Here is a 21,476-nt window from a genome sequence, read left to right as displayed (position 1 = left end):
ACTCTGTATGTATTTCTGTGACTTCTTTAAACCTGGGTGTTTGCTGAAGATGAATACAGTGTTCCTAATGTACAGTGTTAAATGTCTTAAGATACTTGTCATGAAATACCATTCAGGAGTTCTTGCCCATTAAGCATTGGGAAGCTAAGTTTCTCATGAACCTCCTAATCAAAAGACTCTTCCATTTAACTTCCTAATAGTATGTAATTTGGGCTTCTGAAGTTAGGTGCACTGAATTATCATTAGCTGAAAGACACAGTGCAAGTACCTTGCTTTCCTCTCCAGAGGACAATATGCCATAATTTTGTGCAGCACTGCAGAGCAATCAGTGTTTCACAGTTCAGGTTTGCCCATCCTTGCCAGGTAAATTCCAAATGGACAGGTTTATGAACTTGTATACTCCTTGGTCTCTTTTTTTACCTTGGAAGATTCTACTAATGTTTTCTTGCCAAAGCTTATAAGCATTGCTCATAAAGGTTTGATGAAGTATCTGGAATATCTTTCCAGATATTTATTATATCATGAGCAACATGATAGGCTGTTGGGCCTGTTCAGCCTCAAGAAGAGAAAACTGAGACAGGACCTCATCAATGTGTTCAAGCTCCTGAAGAGAAGGTGTCAGGAGGGTGGAGCCAGGCTCTTTTCAGTGGTGCTGAGCAACAGAACAATGATGGCAACGGACAGAAACTGGTGCACAGGAAGTTCCACCTGAACAAATGGAAGAACTTTATTGTGTGGGTGATCATGCACTGGAGCAGATGGTCCAGAGATGATATGGAATCTCCCTCACTGGTGATGATTCACGAACCGTCTGAATGTGATTCTGTGCCCTGTGCTCTAGGATGACCCTGCTTGAGCAGGGAGGTTGGACCAGATGTCCCACTGTGGTCCCTTCCAACCTGACTCATTCTGTGATTCTGTGATAGTGTTAAGTACTACGATGTTTGGTAGTACTGTATCCCATAATCTGTAGTTATGAAAAAACATAGATTGTGCTACAATTACATACAATTACAGCACATAACTTTGCAATCTGTGCTGCGTATCTGCTGTCTGTGCTGAACATATATCAGTCTATTTTTATTGAGAAGTAAACCTAAAAGGACATATTTGAAAGTCTCTAGTTCGCTGAGCATTGAAAAATGCAAGTACAGTCCAGTCAGTGGATTTCTGCACGTAATGGGAGAGAATCAGGAGGGTAAATCTAGAAAACTAGTGGGTTGAGGCCCATACTGGCCACTGTGAAGAAAATCAGCTCTACCCCTGGCAAGACCAGCACATCATGAAACCTTTTTTTCTTTTTTTTTAGTGGAGACCGGGAGAAGATGGAATGAGTAGGGACTTGAAGTATGAGTGCTCAGATTGAGTTCAGCCAGAATCCTTTAGCAAGGATTTATATTAATGGCTTGATAGTTCTGGTTCAGTCTTCTGTGCTGCATCATTTGGAAAAACTTTGACAGAAATTACTGTATGGGTAGCTATGGCAGAACATTGCATGAGAGCTCTGTCTTAACCCCTGCAATGCTTAACATGAGCCCCCTTAAGTGGGGCACTATTTGGAGGTAGCTCTGGTAATACTTACCTACACTCCAGTGTGTGTGAAGCTGTTCACCTGTGTCTGATGGATTGTTTATGGGGAATTCTGTGTTTAATTGGCAAAAAGCACAGTTGCAGAGAGTGAGTATCTTTGTCTCTATTCTGGGCATTTTATCACTTCTAAATAATATACCACATTTGATAGTGTTTTTCTGTGGCATCAGTAGTGGTTCCTGATTCATTTACATGTAGGCAATCATCCCAAAAAGTGAATTTAATCCATAATCAGTCTATCTCTTACAACTGCATGCATTTTAATACTTTGCACTTAGAACTACCAGTCAGGAAAAGCTGCAGGAGAGTTTCTCATGTTTATCATAAAGTACTGCAGGAGCCAGGGACATAATAATTTCATTTATGTTTGGACATTATTAGTTGTTTAAAGAGTTCATTTACAGAGTATTTTTTTCTTTTAAAATAGTTGAGTAATGACACAAGTAGAAGCAGTCCTTGTTCCAAGAGGCTTTCAGACTAAACAATATTGAGCCAAGAAGCCTAATTAGAGGCGAGAAAGATGAATGTTTTTAGTCAAATAGGATAGGTGGTGTGTATGATCTAGCTGCTGTAAGAGAATATGTGTATGAAGAGAAATGAAGAATAGGACACAACTAGCACCTGTTGCAAATCCAGAAAATTACAAGTAAGGTAGCCTGTGTGCTGCTAATGTCATTCTTTGGCATACAGGAGAAAATAGGATGTGTATGCAGGAATGGTGCTGCACAGATCACCAAAGACCATGAAATAAATTGTGAGAAATGTCAGATTCTCCTGTGCTTGGAACAGGTTTACTGTAGCTATCCTGTTTTCCTCTTATGCAGTGCTTATGTTGCATTCCATACTGTCCTACAGGGAGGAAGTTGTTTGCCTGTAAGGCAGTTCATAGCAATTGAAAGATCAACAATTCTTGACAGTAATTGTTATGAAAGGTGCTTGATCTGAATTTTGTAGTACATGTCATCTTGGAGAAAGGTTCTTTCAATATGGGATTCACCAGTGTTGTTTGTATTCCTAGCAGACAAGTTTTTGATACCCAGTGGTGTTTTCTTTGAATTTTTGGATGGTTCTTTCATTTCATGTCATTGGGGCTAAAATTTTTGCCAGTGGCTGTTTACCCTTTTAAAAGTTCGGATATTTTATTTTTTTTATATTAAATGGTTGGGAGCATAGACTCTCATGCAAAACTTTGTCGATCACATAAAAAGGGAATTTTCTTAGTGGGAGTGGTGTAAAAAAAAAGTCCGAACAGACTGAATATGTATTTAATTACACAATTCTGCGTAGTTAGACATCTATGGAAAAAATACTGGTGCTTTTAACAAGCCATTTTTAGCAAATTTTTTTCAATGCTAAATTTTTGCACCTAACACTTTGTTATGCCAATTTTAGACACTTGGGTGCATCTTTTCACTGATAAAGATAGTGTTTATGTTACTGAGTCATGTTATGTCCTAGTACAAGGGAAGCTTTGCATTTTACTTATGGCAATTTTTGCTTAGAAAGTGAGTTGGCTACTGGAATGTGACTTTCCAATTTTTATGTTTTAATAAAGTGGATCTGTTTACAGTTTTGTATTCTGCTCCTCTCCATCCTAATATCCTAAAGTCCCTTTCTGAAGATGTTTTAAAATGGTTTTTGCTACTGCCTGTTGTAGTTCTTAGGAATTTTTTTTGGTGATAGAGTGGAATAAAACACTGTTGTGGTTTAAACCCTGCCAGCAACTAAGTACCACACAACTACTTGCTCACACCCCTACACACTTGCTTGGGTGAAGAGGATTGGAAGAGGATTGGAACTGTAAAAGTGAGAAAACTCATGAGTTAAGAACAGAGTAACAATTGAAATTAAATAAAATAGTAATAGTGGATTGTACTGAAAATAACAGAGACATAAAAATAAAATGAAAGACAATTGATGCAAATGAAAGCACTTGCTCACCACTAACTGACTGATGCACTGCCTGCCCCCAAGCAGCAGCCCCTGGCCAACCTTCCCCCAACTCTTCATGCTGAGCATGACACGATATGGTCTGGGATATCTCTTGGGTCAGTTGGTGTCAGCTGTCCTGGCTGTGTTCCCTCCCAACTCCTTGTGAACCCCCACCCCACTCACTGGTGGGGTACTGTGAGAAGAAAAGACCTTGATGCTGTGTTAGCACTGCTGAGCAGTGATGCAAATATCCCTGAGTTATCAACACTATTTCCAGCACAAATTCAAAACATGGCCTCATTTTTTTCGCATTCATCTGGAAAAAATTAACTGTCCAAGTCTCAAGCCTCTATCCCAGCACAGACACTTAGATGTTGAGTGGCTGCAGTGACAACTAGTTTCAGCGAGAGTTACTAAGATGATTTTGCCCCAGAACTGGTTTAAGAACTTGAAAGAATGTCTGTCAGAATGGGACCCATCTTCAAAGTACAGCTGTAAATGAAGTGCATTACTATGGAAAGCACTGAAATGTCAGTACCTTGACTCAGGAGAGTGAAAATAAGATGTCAAACTGTGGAAGTCTCCTGAGATGGGGTGCCCTACACAGCACTTGAGGGATCCCTTTTCTTTTCAGTTTGTGATGTTGTTTTCACTGTGTGGAGTGTTAGTTTTCACAGAGACCTAATGTTGCAAACTCAAGAAAAAGTGAACAAGACCTGAGTCAAATTTTTTCAGTAGATCTCAGTTTCTTTTATTAGTTTTAAGAAATTCTGACTTTAAGTGTAAGCCAGCTTTATATAAACTGGGTGATAATTCTTCTAGCATATTTTAAAGATGCTTAAGTGTTCATAATTTTTGCTGTATTAAAAATACTTTGTTCATGAACTGGCAAATGCATGTCTAAAAAGCGCTCTAGCCAAGGGTAAAGGTCAAAGTTAGATTCAATTCAAGTAAAATGGTTCTCAACCCTAACAGAAAACTTTGTTTATTCAAAAAGAAGGACCAAACTGATTCTACAAATAAATACATAATGCAAAGTCTGTGCTGAAGAACCTAAATCCTTTGATTTTGGTTCTGTCAATCCTGATAGTGACATGCAATTTCCTACCTCTTACTTTCACACTACCTATTACTAGTTCAATCCACCATTATTATGCATGAGTAGTGTAATGTAACATAATTAAATCCCTATTATGGACATTACAGTTTTCTAGCATTGCAAGAACAGAGGTCCTTTGCTTTTTCAAGAAATTTTTTTAACCCTTCCTTTCTGTTCCCTTTCCTTTTCATGCACTATTCATAGAAAATGTGATTTTTTTTTTTATTAAATGCTTTTCGTTGGGAAAATGTAGCATTTGGATTGATCTCACCTCCAAAGTGCAGGAAGATCATGGCATTACTGCATGAGGTCGTTACAATACTGTGTAAGTTGATGTAACTCCACTATGTGATATATCTCCAATGACTGTATGCCATTGACTCCAATATTGAGTCTATATAAACATTTAAATGGTTGTAGAGGGTGAGTGGGGAATCAAAAGCAAAGTTTAGAAGTATTCTCTAGATTTCTGTGGTATTCTTAAATGCAGCAATGTTTAATATATACTTCATATTGTCTACTCTCTTATATGGATCTGAATCATGGGTCATCTACCACCACCACCTGCGTCTCCTAGAACGCTTCCATCAACGCTGCCTCCGTACAATCCTAAACATCCACTGGTCAGATTATGTGACCAATACATCTGTTCTAGAACAAGCAGCAGTCACAAGTATTGAGGCCATGTTACTGAGAACACAGCTGCGTTGGGCAGGGCACGTCTCCAGGATGAAGGACCACCACCTCCCTAAGATCCTGCTCTATGGTGAACTTGCCACCGACTGCCGCCAACAGAGGAGCCCCGAAGAGGAGATACAAGGACTCCCTGAAACAACATCTCAGCCTCGGCCATATTGACCCACGTAACTGGTCTACTCTGGCCTCAAATCGGGAGGTCTGGAGACACACCATCTATAACGCTGCTGATGCTGCACACAGGATCACTCTCGAGGACAAAAGACAACACAGAAAGATTCATGCCCTGCAGAATATTCCACCTAAGGAGTCTTTCTGCTGTGCTTTTTGCAACCGGACGTACCTGTCTCGTATTGGCCTTTTTAGCCACCAGCACGCTTGTAACAAACGTGGGTAGAGCCCTCCTCAAATCTTGTCTTTAGTACAGCATAATTTATTTGGAAAAGGCATAAAACCAGCAAAATCACATGTAAATTCCCTGCTTAACTTCTGTTTTTGTATCAATACAAAAAAAAAGGAGAGTGAAAGGAATCAATATGTAGAATAAAGAAGTCACCATGGAGGATGGATTCTATCTGTACTTTTGTCAGGTTGTGATGTGGGAAGGGTTGTTTTGGATTACTTGTTACCCACATCTGTAGATGTGTAGACCTATCTTGTCACTAGACACTTTTCCCAGTCATAAGGAACCTCTCCTGGTCTTCACAACCTTTTAATGATTAAGAGAATTGCCTCAAAATGACGTGGACAAAATCCCTTGGTGCTTGTGGGTGCTCCGTGGACCTGAGCATGCCATTTATTTAAGCGTTTCCTAGCCTGTTCCTCCTCCACCAAGGGTAATGTTCCTTGACCCAGATTTTCCAACTGACCTCAGGGACCTGGGATTGCTGAAAGCTGGTCATACCAGTAAAGACCAGGGCTGAGACTGAGATTCAGAGGTCACACCCTCACTCTCCAATGTAATTGAAGTGCTTGGGAAGAAGGAACAGCCAGTTCTTGCAAATCAAAGCTGTCGATCTTGAAGAAAGATGCAAACCATTGGTGTGAGCCAAGAATAATTTCCTGGGGCTTGACAGCTGTGTTGGTTTTTATTTTAGGCAGATTTTCTGCAATAGGAGGAACAATCTCTGAAAGGTCAGGTGAGTAATCCTTACACAGCATTTGTCTCTGAGGCCTATCCCTGCTGCTTAGCAGGTTTAGATTTGGAAGTCAGTAATAATCAACAGTTATTATTTCTTGCAACCATTGTTCCGTCAGTGGGGAGTGCTAATGGAACTGACTAAAAATCCTGATTTTATTAAAGTCCTAGAGTTTAATGATCTGGTGGTATTTTCTCACAGTATTGCGTAAGTAAGAGGGTTAAATTAATATATATATATATATTTACACGTCATTTCAAAATAGAAATTTTGAAAAAATTTGCTGAGTAGAAGAATAGAAACATACTAAATTGTAATGCAGGTGGATTGAGAAGGAAGTTTTTGTAGTCTCAGATGTTCTGACGTAGCATAAACATGGTACTGTAGAAGCATAAAATGCCAAAACGTGGAATAGAATATTAAAACCTTAAACTATTAAAAAGTGAAAATTTGAGGATAGACGAACACTTTAAAAGCACACCTGCTTTTAAAGTCAAAGAAAAATAGTCTCATTAAGTTGTCAGAAAAGCAACTTATTTTCAAGGATTATTTCCATCAGTACCTTCTGATAAGCAGCTGTCAAAAATTACTGTTTCTTTCAGTGTTATGATGGTACAGATAGTTGCTCTTGGCAGAGTTTTGAAGATAGGTACTGGTATAGATGTTGTGGTTTCTGAAGTCAGATGTGATCAATCAATTTTTTTTGCTTTTCAGGCAGTGGTGAAGCTTATATTTGAGTGCACCATAAGGTCTGTATTTCCTATTCTCTAAGGAAAGGAGTGGCTGTACTGCATATGAATACTGTATTATTTTTTTCAGCCTTGTAAAGCATTCTGGAAATTATGCATCTGACATTTTTGTTGCTTGGTCTGTCAGAGGAATTTTCAGACCTGCACGTTTTATCCCTAGTAATGTTCAATGCTCTGTTGACTTATGGCAGCACTGCCTTCTGAGTAATCTTACTGCAAGCATGTTCATATAAATGTTTGAAATGGTGGCACTCTAAATAATAGTTTTTCATTTTAGTCAACTTCAGTTCATCAAAAGCTAGTTATGGTTGGATTAAATGGTTTAAGGGACTGCAAATTGCCATCATCTTTCTGCTGGATATTCCAGGCATCAAAACTAAAACCGCAGTGCATTTAAGATAATTTTCTCCTCTGTATTCCTTATCCTTACCTTGGATAAGTTGGCTGAAGAATTTCCTGCTCGTCATAGCAAATACTTGAAGTGGTAACTTGGGCATGTGAATCCTATATCTCCCCTTATAATTATCATGTGCTGGTTTCTCATGTCCCAGGATATATCACTTTATGAGGAACATTTCCCAGCTGCATATGCTTTGGGCAAAGAGTAGGCAAGTGTGAAGAGTAGCTGGTAGGAGAAATGAGTGGAGTGGCATCTGTTTATAACATAACTTGGGTTTGCCTATTCAGTAGCAAATTCTGCCTTTCCTGAGTTTACTGTTGTTTTTGTCTCTCCTATTTACAGTGCATACACATAGATGGCTTCTGAAGTGTATTTTATTGTTGTTGGATTGGTGTATTTTTCCAAGTAAAATAATAATTACTACTTAATGCTGAAGACATTTTATCCTTCTGACAGTCACTGTCCAGATTATTGCACATATGGTGAAGGGTCACTTCAAGAGGATTTATGAAGAGGATCCTTAATCCCTGTGAGATCACTAACCTGCTTGTTTCTCTCTAAGTAATTACTGTAGCAGTAATATCACATTGCCTTCCTGTGGGATAAAATTCAAAGATAAGGGGAACAATTGTATTTGTGATTGTTTAAAGTCCTAACTTTTCACCAGAAGATGGCAGCAGGCTGATGTTAGTCACAAATATTTCAACTGCTTACTGTTGGATAAACGTGGAGGTAGTGGGCTAAACACTTGGAACTGAATTTACCATCGTTTGCGGCGAGAAACCTGGCATTGCAAAGCATTGCATGTCAAGCTGTTTTGTGTGTTTGTATGTCTGGCTGGCTGCTGGCCTGCAAGTCCCCTGCAAGTCCTGGATGTTGTCCTTCAGTGATGTCCTTTCACCTGATATTTTTTCAAGAGCATTTGTTTTGGAAGAAAAATCAAAGCAGGTAGAGCTGTTGCTTAAAGAAGTTTGAATTATTACATATTGCATTTCAGTTCAAGAAAATGTTTTATTCTGTTCCTAGAATTAATTTTCTTGGCAATAAACATCAGTTAAACATGAATGCATGTTTTCTGTGACAGACAGCAAAAGTGGATAATGGACTGGAATTGATACTGGATGGTGCAGAAAGAATTCAAGTTTTCAATGAAAAGCCTATGTAAATATTGACAAAAAATGTGGAATTCAGCAGCTTTTGCAGATGTTTTGTGTTATCTTTAGTGGAAAATGAGCTGTGTTAGCCAGAGAAACAAAGATGTTTTTTACCCTCCAGCCAAAAATTAATCTTCACCATAGTATATGTTTAGCATGGTAAGAAGCCAAAATGTAGAGTTAGATACAATTATGAATTTTCTATTTTCAATACATTCAGATTTTGCAGAATAACTTCACCACTGGTAAAACCCTTCTTTTAAAGAATGTAAGGAGAGGAAAATACAGGTCTTTTTCTTTGATTAGAAGTAAAACACCAAATCCAGCCAGTGTGATCCATTGCACCATGGGTTGATAAAACTTAATGCCAAACTTTCATATTTCCCTGTGTACCTGAAGTTGAGTTCCTTTAATAAGTTTAATATGGACAGACGCATAAGAGGAGGTAATGCAGCCTAAGATCACTTGGTCTTGCCCAGACCCATATGTCAGCTAATAAGTTACAGATTGAGTCCAAGATGCCACAGTCTAAATATTCATGCTGTTGTCATTTATTCCTACATGTTGATTCCTAATCCACAATCAAAGCAGTTATATGGCTGCAGCTGTTTTTAATGACTTCTTTACAGCAGAACATGTTAATGCTGTGGAAAAACCCAAGCAAAAGTGAAAAATCCAATTCTCTGAAACTGTGGCTCTCAAATAAGTCTTCACCTGTGGAAAATCTGGCATTTGAAAATGGAACAATTAAAATTCCCATTAGTAGCGCATGCCAGCAATTTCAAAAGTTTGACAGATGCACATAGAAATAAGAAAGAACATAAAACTGTATGACCATTTTAACACAAAGGGCGGGGATCTTCGCTTCACCTGTGTAGGTACAATTCAGCTGACTCACAAGTTTTATGTAAAAAACACTGGTAATTTCTGGTAAAGGCAGCTGTAGTGGGAGAATTGGATAGGTTGGCTGCCAGTCCAGTCAACTGCTTTCCCAGTCCTCATTCTACTGTCCACCCACTCAAGAGGTATGGGAAGAGAGGTAGACATTGAAGACTGAGGCAAAAAAGTTGTTGAGTATCTCGGCTTTCTCTTCATCCACTGTTATCAGTTTACCAACATTGTTTATCAGTGGGGATACACCTTTTTTGACCTTTCTTTTCTGATTAACATACCTGTAGAAGCCCTTCTTGTGATTCTTTTCTTCCTTTGCCAGGTTTAGTTCCAGCTTCGCCTTGGCCTTCCTCACCCCATCCCTACACAATCAAACTTCATCTCTATACTCTTCTCAGGTTATCTGTCCTCATTTCCACTGTCTGAGCATTTGCTTATTTCCCTTTATTTTGACCAGCAGTTCCCTACTCAGCCATGCTGTCTCTTGCCTTCCTTGCCTGAATTCTTGCTCCTGGGAATTGCTAGCTCTTGCACTCTATGGAAGACTTCCTTAAAGATCTGCTGGCTCTGTTCCACTCTCTTGTCCCTGAGGGCAGTCTCACGAGGGAGAGACAAGATATTGACTATCTTCTAGAAGAGCTGAAAGTTCTTGCAGATGTCATCATTGGCCACACCTACCCACTGGGCTCTATAAAAAGAGTAAGAAGCCCTGCATTCCATTGAAGTATGTGGAGTGATACTCCCTGTATCCCTTCACTGTTCCCAAAGGCTCATTTAAGCCAAAAGAAGTGTACCAGAAGGCACAGATGGCATCTTAACTGCCAAGTATCAAAAATAGAGTAAGGACTTAGATAATGTATGTGTGAGAGTTGGGTAATGGAGAAAAGAAAAAATTATTGGTCTTCACAAGGGGAGCCTGACAAGAACAACAATGCAGTGGTACAGTGATGAGGGCTGTGTGAAGATGGCATGAAGGTCTGTCTGAAGCCACTTAATATAGTGGAGGCAAGCAGCATTTTCTTGCACTTCTAGAGTTTGAGACGTGATATAATCAGAGAATACATGGCCATAGAAGGACAACCAAGGTCTTGGCTTTTACTTACTTTCTGGATTGGAGAGGGTTCTGGGAAACCAGAAGAAATGTTGTCTAGGAGATATTGATGTTACTGGAGGAGTATTCTTTTGTTCTGCACTTGGTATGGTACTTTGTACACAGTAACGTGAGTGCCTGATTTCCAAGGAGGCCTGAATATGGTGATCTTGATGATTGGAAAGGAAGTGTGGACATTTCCTCAGGACAGTTGCTATAGATTGCTGGGCTGTTTCTTTTGTTCAGTTCTGTTGTTTCTTAGTCTTGATGTTTGAAAGTCCTCATATTTACAGTGTGCCCCTTTCCCTGATGAAATTTACTTCCTTGCTGCTGGCAGTGATGTTGCAAGCACTTGTCCACAGTAGGAGCTAATAAAAAATAGAAATCTGATCCTTTAATATGAATCTGACAGCTTCTCTTTCCCAAAACAGTTGCTGCTGCCTGATCTTGTTGTTTACTTCCTATTTTCTTCCTCAGTCTTGAGCAATATCACTTTTGCCTTTGCTGAACTGAATTAGAGATGCCAGGGGCTATTAAAAAAGTCTTAACAGCTAACACCACCCATTTGTCCTCATAGAATAATTTAGGTTGGAAAAGGCCTAAAATTATTAGGTCCAACCATTAACCTAACAAGCCCACCACTACACTAAGTCCCTCAATGCCACATCTACATGTCTTTTAAATATCTCCTGAATGGTGACCATGTCCTTGGGCAGCCTATTCCAATCTTTGATGATCCTTTCTCTGAAGAGATTTTTCCTAATAACCAACCTAAACCTCCCCCAGTGCAACTTGAGGCCATTTCCTCTCATTCTGTTGCTTGTGACTGGGAGATGAGATCAACCCCCCACCTGGCTACATCCTCCTTTCAGGTAGTTGTAGATAGCAATAAGGTCTTTCCAGAGCCCCCATCGTGTGCCTCCAGGCCAAACAACCCCAGCTCTCTCAGCCATTTTCATAGGACTTATGCTTCAGACTCTTCACCAGCTCTGTTTTCCTTCTCTGGATACGCTCCAGCACTTCAACGTCCTTCCTGTCATGAGGGGCCAAAACTGAACACAGGATTCAAGGTGCAACCTCACCAGTGCTGAGTAGATGTATTCATGCTTAATTAGACACTATTACCTGTGGTCTGTGTTTGGCCGAGCCACCTGTGAGAGTCTGTTCTTTTCCTGCCAAGTCATGAGAAAACAAGCACTGATAAAGGGGAACTTCGTCCTTGAAGGAAGCATCTTGAGTAAACTGAAATTAATTGGAGCCTGGCTATTGGCTGATGGCTCTTCAATGACAATTGAAGGAGAAAGTGAAGAGGAGGGTCTTGAAGTAAGCCCCTAGACTCATTAGGAAAGACACTCGATGTGCAGCATGCAGGCACGGGAGGGGTATCACTTACATAATGGAGGGAGGGACTGAAGGCCTCTAACTGGGCGGTGCTGGCCACACTTGCCCAGGTAGACATCACAGACTAACTGTATAAAAAGCAGACAGGTTTTTTTCTCAGGAGAGGCAGCATGCTTGACATTGGAGACCACGTTTTCCTCATAGGGATGCCTGCCAATGTGTTGAGCCTACTGACACCCTGAGAATGCAGAAGCTCATTATATTGAGAATCTTGAACATTCCGGGTTATTCACAAACTTGTGAATAACACCTGAGTGAGTCAGTGGTTGTCTTGGACTTGTTTCCTTTTCCTCTTTCTCGGTTTCTCATTTTGTTTGCTACTTCTTTGTAATAAACGCTGTTTTGTTGAACTTTGAGCAGTGTTGTTTCACCCCGGTAGTCTCCCTGTTACAGTAGAGGAGGTGATCCCTTCCCTAGTCCTGCTGTCCACACAATTTCTGCTGCAAGCCAGGATGCGATTGGCCTTCTTGGCCACGTGGGCACACTGTTGGGTCATGTTCAGCTACTGTCAACCAGCACCCCCAGTTTCTTTTCCTCTGGGCAGCTTTCCAGCCACTCTTCCCCCAGCCTGTAGCACTGCCTGGGGTGTTGTGACCTGTCGGGTCCCTAGAGGGCAGTCCTGGACTGCCTACTCTGAAGTAGCCAATGTTCAGGATACCTTGGGGAAAATTATGCCAAACGATCAATTAAAAAGCTTTATTTCTTGCAGGAATGATTTAAACCTTATGATAGATTGAATGGCCTGTAGCAGGAATGATTTAAACATTTGTAAACAGGTCGGGGGTTAAACTTTTTTGAAAACATGCAGCAACAGAGATCTTTTAACAGCCTGTAGCAGCAGCAATTTAAACTTTTGAGGAGAGAAAGAAAAAGATAGGGAAATAGAGGTAGAGAAGAAAGATCTGGGTTACCACCCAGGGTTCCAGCACTGTCACTAGTCTGGTTCCTCTGGATGGCAGGTAAACAGAGGGTGGGTGCACAGTCCCGCTATTTACAGACTAGTTTTTGCACATACACATTCTGTTATTCTCAAGCTTTTCAGAAGGATATTGGAGGGGCTCGTGGTTTCAACCCCCCTCCCCCCACAATTGTAATGCTGCATCAAACTTGTTTTTAGAGATAATTACCCAAGATAAGGAAGTTGGTCCCAGAAAAGGGCTATACTGCCTCCCAAGATGCTCTTTTCTAACCGCACCTTATCTAGCACCTTATCCAGTCAGCGTGGTAACATTCCTTTTCTCTTCTACTGGATGTCTGAGACCTTAACTCTGTGAGGTTTACGTTAAGGCTTTCAGGTTTTCAGTCTCTCTCATGACCAAAGGGCAGGAACTGGCATTTTGCCTTGTTGAACCTCATACCATGGGCCTGGGCCCATGGATCCAGCCTATCCAGATAACTTTTAGAATCTTCCTGCCCTCCAGCAGACCAATTTAGTGTCATCTGATCAACATTAGATCAACTCCCGTCCAACTTAGTGCCATCTGCAAATGGACAGAGGGTGCACTCGATTCCCTTGTCCAGGTCATCAGTAAAGACGTTAAACAGAACTGGTTCCAGTACTGAGCTCTGGGGATCACCCACTGGTGATGGGTCACCAGCTGGATGTAACTCCATTCACCACAATGCTGTGGGGTTGGCCATCCAGCCAGTTTTTTACCCAGCAAAGAATGCACCTGTCCAGGCCAGGGAGCAGTCAGTTATGCCAGGAGAATGCTGTGAAAGATGGTGTCAAAGGCTTTACTGAAGTCCGAGTAGACAGCATACAGAGCCTTTCTCTCATCCACTAACCAGGTCACCTTGTCATAGAAGGAGATGAGGTAGGTCAAGCAGGACCTGGGACCTGCCTTTCACAAACCCATGCTCGCTGGACTTGATCCTCTGGTTGTCTGCATTTGTGACATGCTGACACTCGAGAAGGTCTGCTCCATGACCTTCTCTGGCACCAAGGCCAGGCTAACAGGCCTAGTTCCCCAGGTCCTCCTTCCAGCCTTTCTTGTAGATGGGCATCACATTTGCTTACATCCGGTTCTACTGGGACTTCCTTAGTTAGCCAGGACCAGTGGTAAATAATGCAGAGTAGCTTGGTGAGGTCTTCTACCAGCTCCTGCAGTACCCATCCTGACATGGAACTCTGCCAACTTCTTTCCCTACCTATGCCTTTTTACTGTTGATTTAATCGCAAATGTGATTGATGAAGTTTGAAATGTCCAACTTACATTTGGGATGTCTCTGTTTCTGTGGAAGTTTTCAGAAACAATAGAAAAGATCAGCAGGTTTTAAAGAGCAGCCTGCACTTCTATAAATGCCTTCTATCTCCAGAATGAACCAAAGCAGCTAGACAGCTTTGTGTCTGCCTGTGACTAAACTGTGGGCTCATTGGTGTCCTCTTAAGGCAGGCAAGGAGGGGCAGTCAGTCACCATGTGGGGTTTGTCAAGGAGTTTAGAAACTTCCTGTTCAATTAGCAAAACTATTCTTGCTCAGACAAGGCTAATGATTTCCACAGTTAACTATTACCCCTGGATTTTGTACAACTTCTGAGAAAAATCTCAGACTTGTAAGAAACTAGAAAGACACTAAGACAGAAACTACTTATATTTACTTCTTCAGACCATGTACTCTACCAAATATATAAAACTTACCTCCCTTTGTAAGAGTTGAAAACACAGAGAATTAACAGTTAGTCATTGGATTGCAAGTTTTTCTGTCCTCTGGGAAACACTGCTAAGAAAACATACCCAGTGTGAAAGTGCTAAGGTGCAGTGGAAAAATGCCACCACCTGTTAGAGCGCTACTAAAAACTCTGGTTCTGTGTGGCTAAACATAGAGAAAATTAATTGACGGAGTGTATGAAAATAACTACAGGGACTGTGAGGCAAGGAAATACTGATTCATCACCAGCCTTCTCTAGTAACATTTCACTGAGTGTTGTGACTGCAAGACCCCTTGATAAGGTCTGGGAGTTGCAGACAGCACCACTTGTCATGGTGTGTTGGATATAGGTTACCATCGGTTTATCAGCAGATCAATCTCTCATCTGTAATCTCTGCTGCAGGTTCTATTGTACTGCAGTAGTCAGAGTGGAAAAAGGTATTCCCACTGTCAGAAAACACTTGATCACACTGCTGAAGAATTGTCTGCCTGTAATCTGTTACTTGCTTCTGGAACAGCCTTGACTGTTTCAAACGTAGGATTGTGCAGTAGTGGCTTGGGAAAGACCTTTTCCATTACTGAAGTTTCCCTGCTACTGAAAATGCTGAATGTCAGTTCTATTCCTGCTTGTCTTTTCTTGACTCCTCTTAAAAAACACAATGGCTTCAAATTACTGACAGAAGTATGCCAAGGGGCTGTAACGTGTGATACTTACATAAGCACCTCTTGATATTCTTGGTTATTTTTTTGCTTCTGCATTTCTGTTTTTACCCCTATACCTCATACATTGTCATGTGAATTCTCTTCCCTTTTGCTGTACACAGACTTTGAGAACCTTGTTTATTTGCTAAAATGCATAAGTAATACAGTATATTCAGAGGCTCAGACTCTTGCCCACTCAGATGCATCATTACTCCAGATGCAAAGTGCAATACTAATATTAGAATAGATCCTGTACTGACTGTTTCTCCTGACTGGCTGCCAGCGGTCTAAACAGATTCTGCACACAGGTGGAGAAGTACTCTGATGTAAGAGACTGAATTTGCTGGTGCCAGGCAGCAGACTCTCTGCCCTGTACCAAAGGATGTGGGCAGTGAAATAGGTTCAAGTTATTAAAGTTGGATGGTAATGCTGTTTTCTTCTCCATCTGTTTCTGCAATGTTTTGTTAGTATTAAGTAACACTACCCCAGTATTTTTAAATAGCTCTTTCAAAGCAGTGCTTGAGAAAAAGCTGACTGTCCGACCATGCTGATGTTGCTTTGCTCAACTGGTGTTTTGCTGTAAAACTGTTTTGATGTTATCTCCCCATCCTGGCCTGAACTGGTGTACAGTGTGTTGTCTGGGAGGCTACTGTTGCCTTCCTTGTATGTTTCCTGTACACACTAGATAGCCTGCTATAATTATTGGCCTTTAAAAGGAGTTATGTCTCGCGGCATAACTCCATGGTAGAACAGAGACAGTGTTATGTAGAGCCATCACCTTCACTAAGTGGAAAGAAGGGGGAATCTGACCTGCCTGGGGTTTTTGAGAACTGCCTCAGCTCCTTTTGCAGTGTGTGTGTTTCCAAATGCAAAAGGTTCATGTGTTTCACTAACTGCTTGTATCATATCCAGACTTTCTTATGTTGTGGAGAGAAGGGGAAGTATTAATTTCTTTGTGTGTCCAGAAAAAGGAACATAGTTTTTTTCCATAGCACAAAAGAAATAACTACATTATTCTTCACAAGAGAGGTTACATAGCTCATGAAGTGTTGCCAGAGAAACCTAAACCATCTGAAAACTTGTCAAGAGACATGAGAGTATGGATTTGACCTCCACTTACAAACATGACTCCTATGTCTTGAGTAGCTTCATGCCTCTCCTGTGTGATAAGACACATCTTCAGTGCCAAGATGCATATAAGAACTACTTAGAAAGGTATGTCTCCTTGCAGCTTCTTTCAGAACTTCACGGTTAAGTTCATTTTTGAAGAAGACAGATTAAAAGAAAGCATTAAGTTTTTATTCCTTCTCTATATGTATGTCAACAAGCTGTGAAGGAACCATACAGACAGACATTGATGGTCATACAGCAGCATTGGGAGCTCTCTGAATTCACTTCCTTTGCATATCTGACAGGCCTACAGGCATCCTATGTAGAGAAGGGCCATGGGAATTCCTGCAACTATATCCAGCAATATCACCTTTAGGATAGTCTGAATGTATTCCAGGGCTGATCCACACATGCAGAGGATCAGACACATCTAAAATATGTAAAATTTGCTAGGTCTGAGCAGTTCATGAAGCATGGGACCCTTTCTGTGTATGCTGCAGTTTTTCCAGGAATGTACAAGAGATGTACTGTGCTGGTTTAAAAGGTAAACCAGCAGGGGAAATGAACCCAACTCAAAAGAGAGAGTATAAGTCATAATAACAATTTAATAAAATAATACAATAAGTATGATTATACAGACAAACAATTGGTTTTAACCCACAGAACCCAAATATATAACCCAGCACCCTGGGGCATGAACAGAGTGGTGTTCTTTGGGCCCCCTGAGTCCAAAGTAAAAGGAGAGGGGAAAACCTATTGGTGAGAGTGCTGTTGCAGTCTGGTCAAGAGTGGTGATTGCAGTATGGTTGAGAGTGGTGGTTGCAGTCTGGTTGAGAGCGGTGATCTGCAGTCTTCCTTTGGATCCCACGAGTGGTTAAAAAAGTCCCAAGACCCCAAGGTTATATATCCTCCAGTTCAGGCAGGAATGCCCAGTACCTCTCTCAGGGTGGGGAGTTCCACAATGGGTGTGAGGAGAGGAGCATCCTCTTATGTCACAGGCCTCTTAACACCTAGTTTATACCCTGAGGAGTCAGGCTGCTCTGGGCAGAGGGTGTAAATGGTCTATTGATAACAGTGTCTGGGAAATGGCATGGAAGGCTATAGAACACAGAGTTTTGGGTTACACCCATCCAGTGATGAACTGGTCCCAGCTGTTCTAACTTGGACATGTACCCAGGAAATATGGACACATAATGCACTCAAGCTCTACTGCTGGTAAAACAGGCAAAGTGTGCATCAACCTATGCCCTTGTTTCTCCTACCTTGGTGTAGGAGGCTTGTCCTTGTGGGAGCTTATTTCCTTCTCCACCAGCAGAAATTCTCTTCTGCATGAGGAAGTTACAACAACCATGCTAGTTTAGGTAGTAAGTCATAAGTAGAAAGTTTAGAGGATTTTCCCTCCCCTCTGCACACCTTTCAGCTAGCTAACATGGGTAGGCAGATAGTTAGAATTTGTGTATTTCTTAAACTATTTTACTTATTTTATTTTATTTTTATAATCCTGTGCAAATGTAATAGCTTATGATTGGTGCTGACATTGAGATTTGTCCCAATGTACAGAGGCAATTTATTTTTTAAAATTCAAAATTATATAGGGAGTTAGGAAGTCAGGAAAGGTATGTGAATGCAGCATTAAAATTACCTGGCTGAAATGAGTCAAAGTCAGACTTTAGTGCAGCTGCATGTTTGCAACACCATAAACTGCAATTTTTACACTAAGCACACAGGAAATGCTCCTTATTTAGAATGACTTGATTTGTGAAGTCTATGACCCACAAGTGCAAAATACCCACATTTACACAATTTTGAACACCTAGTTCTGCATAGGCAATGTCAACAGATGGTATTCATTGGAATAGCTTCAGTGAAACCAATAAAAGAAGGCTGCTTAGTGCAAGTGAAGGATCTTTCTTTCTGTGTTTTGATATCCTTAACTTCTTTGTATCTGAAACAGATATATAACTTCGTCTTTTATAGGTGTTTAGGTCAGCACCTTAGTTGTAGCTCCAGAGGTCTAATAAAATGTATCACAGACACATTTAGTTATAATTTGCGGTATTTTTCAAAACACTGCAAATGGAAATCTTTGCCCAAACCCCCTCAAAAATCAAGCTGCATACTGAATGAATTTTCTTTTAAAGGCCCAGGTTCAACAAAACATACAGGCTTTCACTGTGCTATTCTCTAAGCGTTGGTTGCTAGGTTTTACTGATCCCTACTGTTGTGGTTTAACCTCAGCCATCAACCAAGCTCCATGCAGCCACTCACTCACTGCCCCACCAGTGGGATCATGGGGAGAACTGGAAGGGTAAAAGCTGGAAAACTCGTGGGTTGAGATAAGGACAATTTGATAGGTAAAGCTGAAGCTATGCACACGAGCAAAACAGAACAAGGAATTCGTTCACTGCTTCCTATGGGCAGGCAGACGTTCAGCCATTGCCCAGAAAGCAGAGCTCCATGACATGCAACTGTTACTTGGGAAGGCAAACACGATCAGTCCCGATATCCCCCCCTTCCTCCTTCTTCCTCTCATTTTACATACTGAGTATGATATTATATGGTCTGGAGTATCCCTTTGGTCAGTTTGGGTCACCTGTCCCAGTTGTGTCTCCTCCCAGCCTTCCATGTACCCCCAACTTCTTCGCCAGTGTGGCAGTGTGAAAAGCAGAAAAGGCCTAAAAAATACATCTTTGTATTACCAGTTTTGTGTTCAGCACAAATCTAAAACAGTGCCCCATACAAGACACTGGGAAGAAAATTAACTCTACCCCAGCTGAAACCAGCACACCTACTCAAGTGTGAAACTTTGAAACATTCTATTCAATTAATTATTGTAACTGAAATATTTGAACAGCATATATAATATTGCTGCATTGGTATTAAATTACCTTTCCTACTGTATAGTCATGTTCCTTCCGACTAAACACACCATATCCCAAATGACACTGTAGGTTTAAAATGATGCTATTGTATATCAGAGTTCATGTCAGATGATTTTGCAACTTAAGGTTTCAAAATTCTCATCTCCTCCAGGCTACACACATAGCTGTCTCTGTCTGTCTGCAGATATGTAATCTAATTTTAATTTAGTCTTGCTTGGGTATAGGTCTTGCCTAACCCTCCAACAACATATGGTTCATATCCTCCATTCCCTCCTGTACCCCCTAATGTTTTCAAGATTGTGCTACATGGGAGACTATTAATATCTGTGAGATAAGAATTAGAGTTACGATAAAACTGTAACATATTTTGAAGGAATAGTAGCACTGCTGGCTTACACAAAGTAAAATAAATTCATAATGCCTAAGACAGATGGACTTGCTTATCATATTCTGAATATTTTGCAAGAGCTGAGGTTATATCTAAAATGCGTAGACTGTTTTCCAGCAAAGATGGAACCTAAAAAGCTTTTTGGTAACTCTTGGTTGGCATCTGAAATGTGAGATCTCTGAACAAGCCTTTGCTTAGAGATGGGCTGAACCTCATAGGTTTTTCACTTTTTAATGCTTTATTAATGCTGCTGCTGCAATAACACATCTGTATATGTATATACTCATGGTTCATCCTGTTGGACCATTACTCCAGCAAAATGATGTGCCTGGACATGGGCACAAGGTCAGCATCTCACCGCTGCAGCGGTGTCTGGACATCTCCTTTTGCCCTAGAGAAACAAGAGCACCTGGGGCAAACTCTGTTTGGAATAGAGTGTTCAAATATGCTGATACCTAATTGCATCATTTACTCTATAATACTTCGAAATCTAGACTTCCTTCCTGTGCAAAGTTAGCTGGAAGCTTATTTGCCTCATGACCCTTAGTGTGGTTTGGAAGGAGGGAAAAAAATCCCAAACAACACAACCAACAAAAACCACCTTGGGTTAGCTCCAAGACTATTTAATTTCAACTTCCTACCAGTAACCATAATGCTCTCTAGGGGAAGTTGCTAGGAAGGGTAAAAAGTTGCTAGGAAGGGTAAAAAACCACAGTCTTGTGGCTACAGCACTGGTCAGACAGTTAGGCAGCTTTGTGACAGATTCCTAGTGTGACTGAGAGCAAATCTTTTTAAATTACAGGGCCCTCCTGTATTCACCAGAAAACCTGATGTATATCTTCCTCCTCTGGAAATAATGGACCTTTACACCACTACTCAGATATATTACAAGCACCCAAATGGTAAGCCAGCCAAGATGTGCCAACCTTTGGCCCACGTTAAAAAAATTACTGAGCCATTCATTAGCTCTTCTGTAATGAAAGAAGAATATAAGCCTTGGCTGTGCAAGAAATTAAAACCTATCACTCACGCTCTGGAGCTGACTTTCCTAGCAAAAAAAAATATATTTCTTGACTACTTTTCAGACCCATCATGCACCTCATTCACTCACAGTGATGCATGGCCTATTACAAAGACCCACCTGGTTACATCTTTGAGGGAACTGATGCTGATGGTCACAGTCTCTATATCACTACTCCCAAGAGTGAGTGCCTGTAAAGGAAACTTAAGTAAAAAGAGAGCGGACGCAGCCTTCTTGGAAACGGGTTCAAAGAGCAGGGCCTCAGTGAGCTACAAATGACAGTTTGATTTTTTTTTGTAACCTTCTTTCAAACCAATCACTGGGTTTGCATTTAGAGAGCTCTTAAAATAAACTTAATTCCCTGTCAGTGACTTTTTCTGGATCATTTGCATAAATGAAGAATACAAAATCGAGGGAAAAGACACATCGATCCTTGTTTCTCTGTATTTTTTTTTATTTTCCCCACCTAACATTTGGTCATTGATTGAAGGAGGTGTCCTGAGACACTAGTAGAGAGACTTCGTGGTAATATACATCATTATTGGTGTAATGGGGGTTCAGCCACATCCATAAAAACAGAGG

At 40.8% G+C, this 21,476-nt stretch overlaps 1 protein-coding gene and 1 long non-coding RNA gene across 2 annotated transcripts; both read left to right on the top strand.

The window, feature by feature from the left end:
* Window positions 1-5,467: 5,467 nt before the first annotated feature.
* LOC135406642 (uncharacterized) lies at window positions 5,468-8,670 on the top strand. Its single transcript, XR_010426392.1, has 2 exons — window positions 5,468-6,456; window positions 7,171-8,670. It is a non-coding gene; the product is annotated as an uncharacterized LOC135406642 (long non-coding RNA).
* Window positions 8,671-10,279: 1,609 nt separating this feature from the next.
* On the top strand, window positions 10,280-21,476 carry SAXO1 (stabilizer of axonemal microtubules 1; the record flags this gene model as incomplete). Its single annotated transcript, XM_064643161.1, is given in 6 exon segments — window positions 10,280-10,459; window positions 16,519-16,570; window positions 16,573-16,743; window positions 20,656-20,924; window positions 20,926-20,987; window positions 20,989-21,476. Coding segments are annotated over 6 exon segments (837 nt in total), but the record flags the coding sequence as incomplete, so codon positions are not given.

Source organism: Pseudopipra pipra, chromosome Z (genome assembly GCF_036250125.1).
Source record: "Pseudopipra pipra isolate bDixPip1 chromosome Z, bDixPip1.hap1, whole genome shotgun sequence".
NCBI lineage: Eukaryota > Metazoa > Chordata > Aves > Passeriformes > Pipridae > Pseudopipra > Pseudopipra pipra.
Note: the sequence above shows the minus strand (reverse complement) of the source record. Positions and strands in the feature narration are given on the sequence as shown.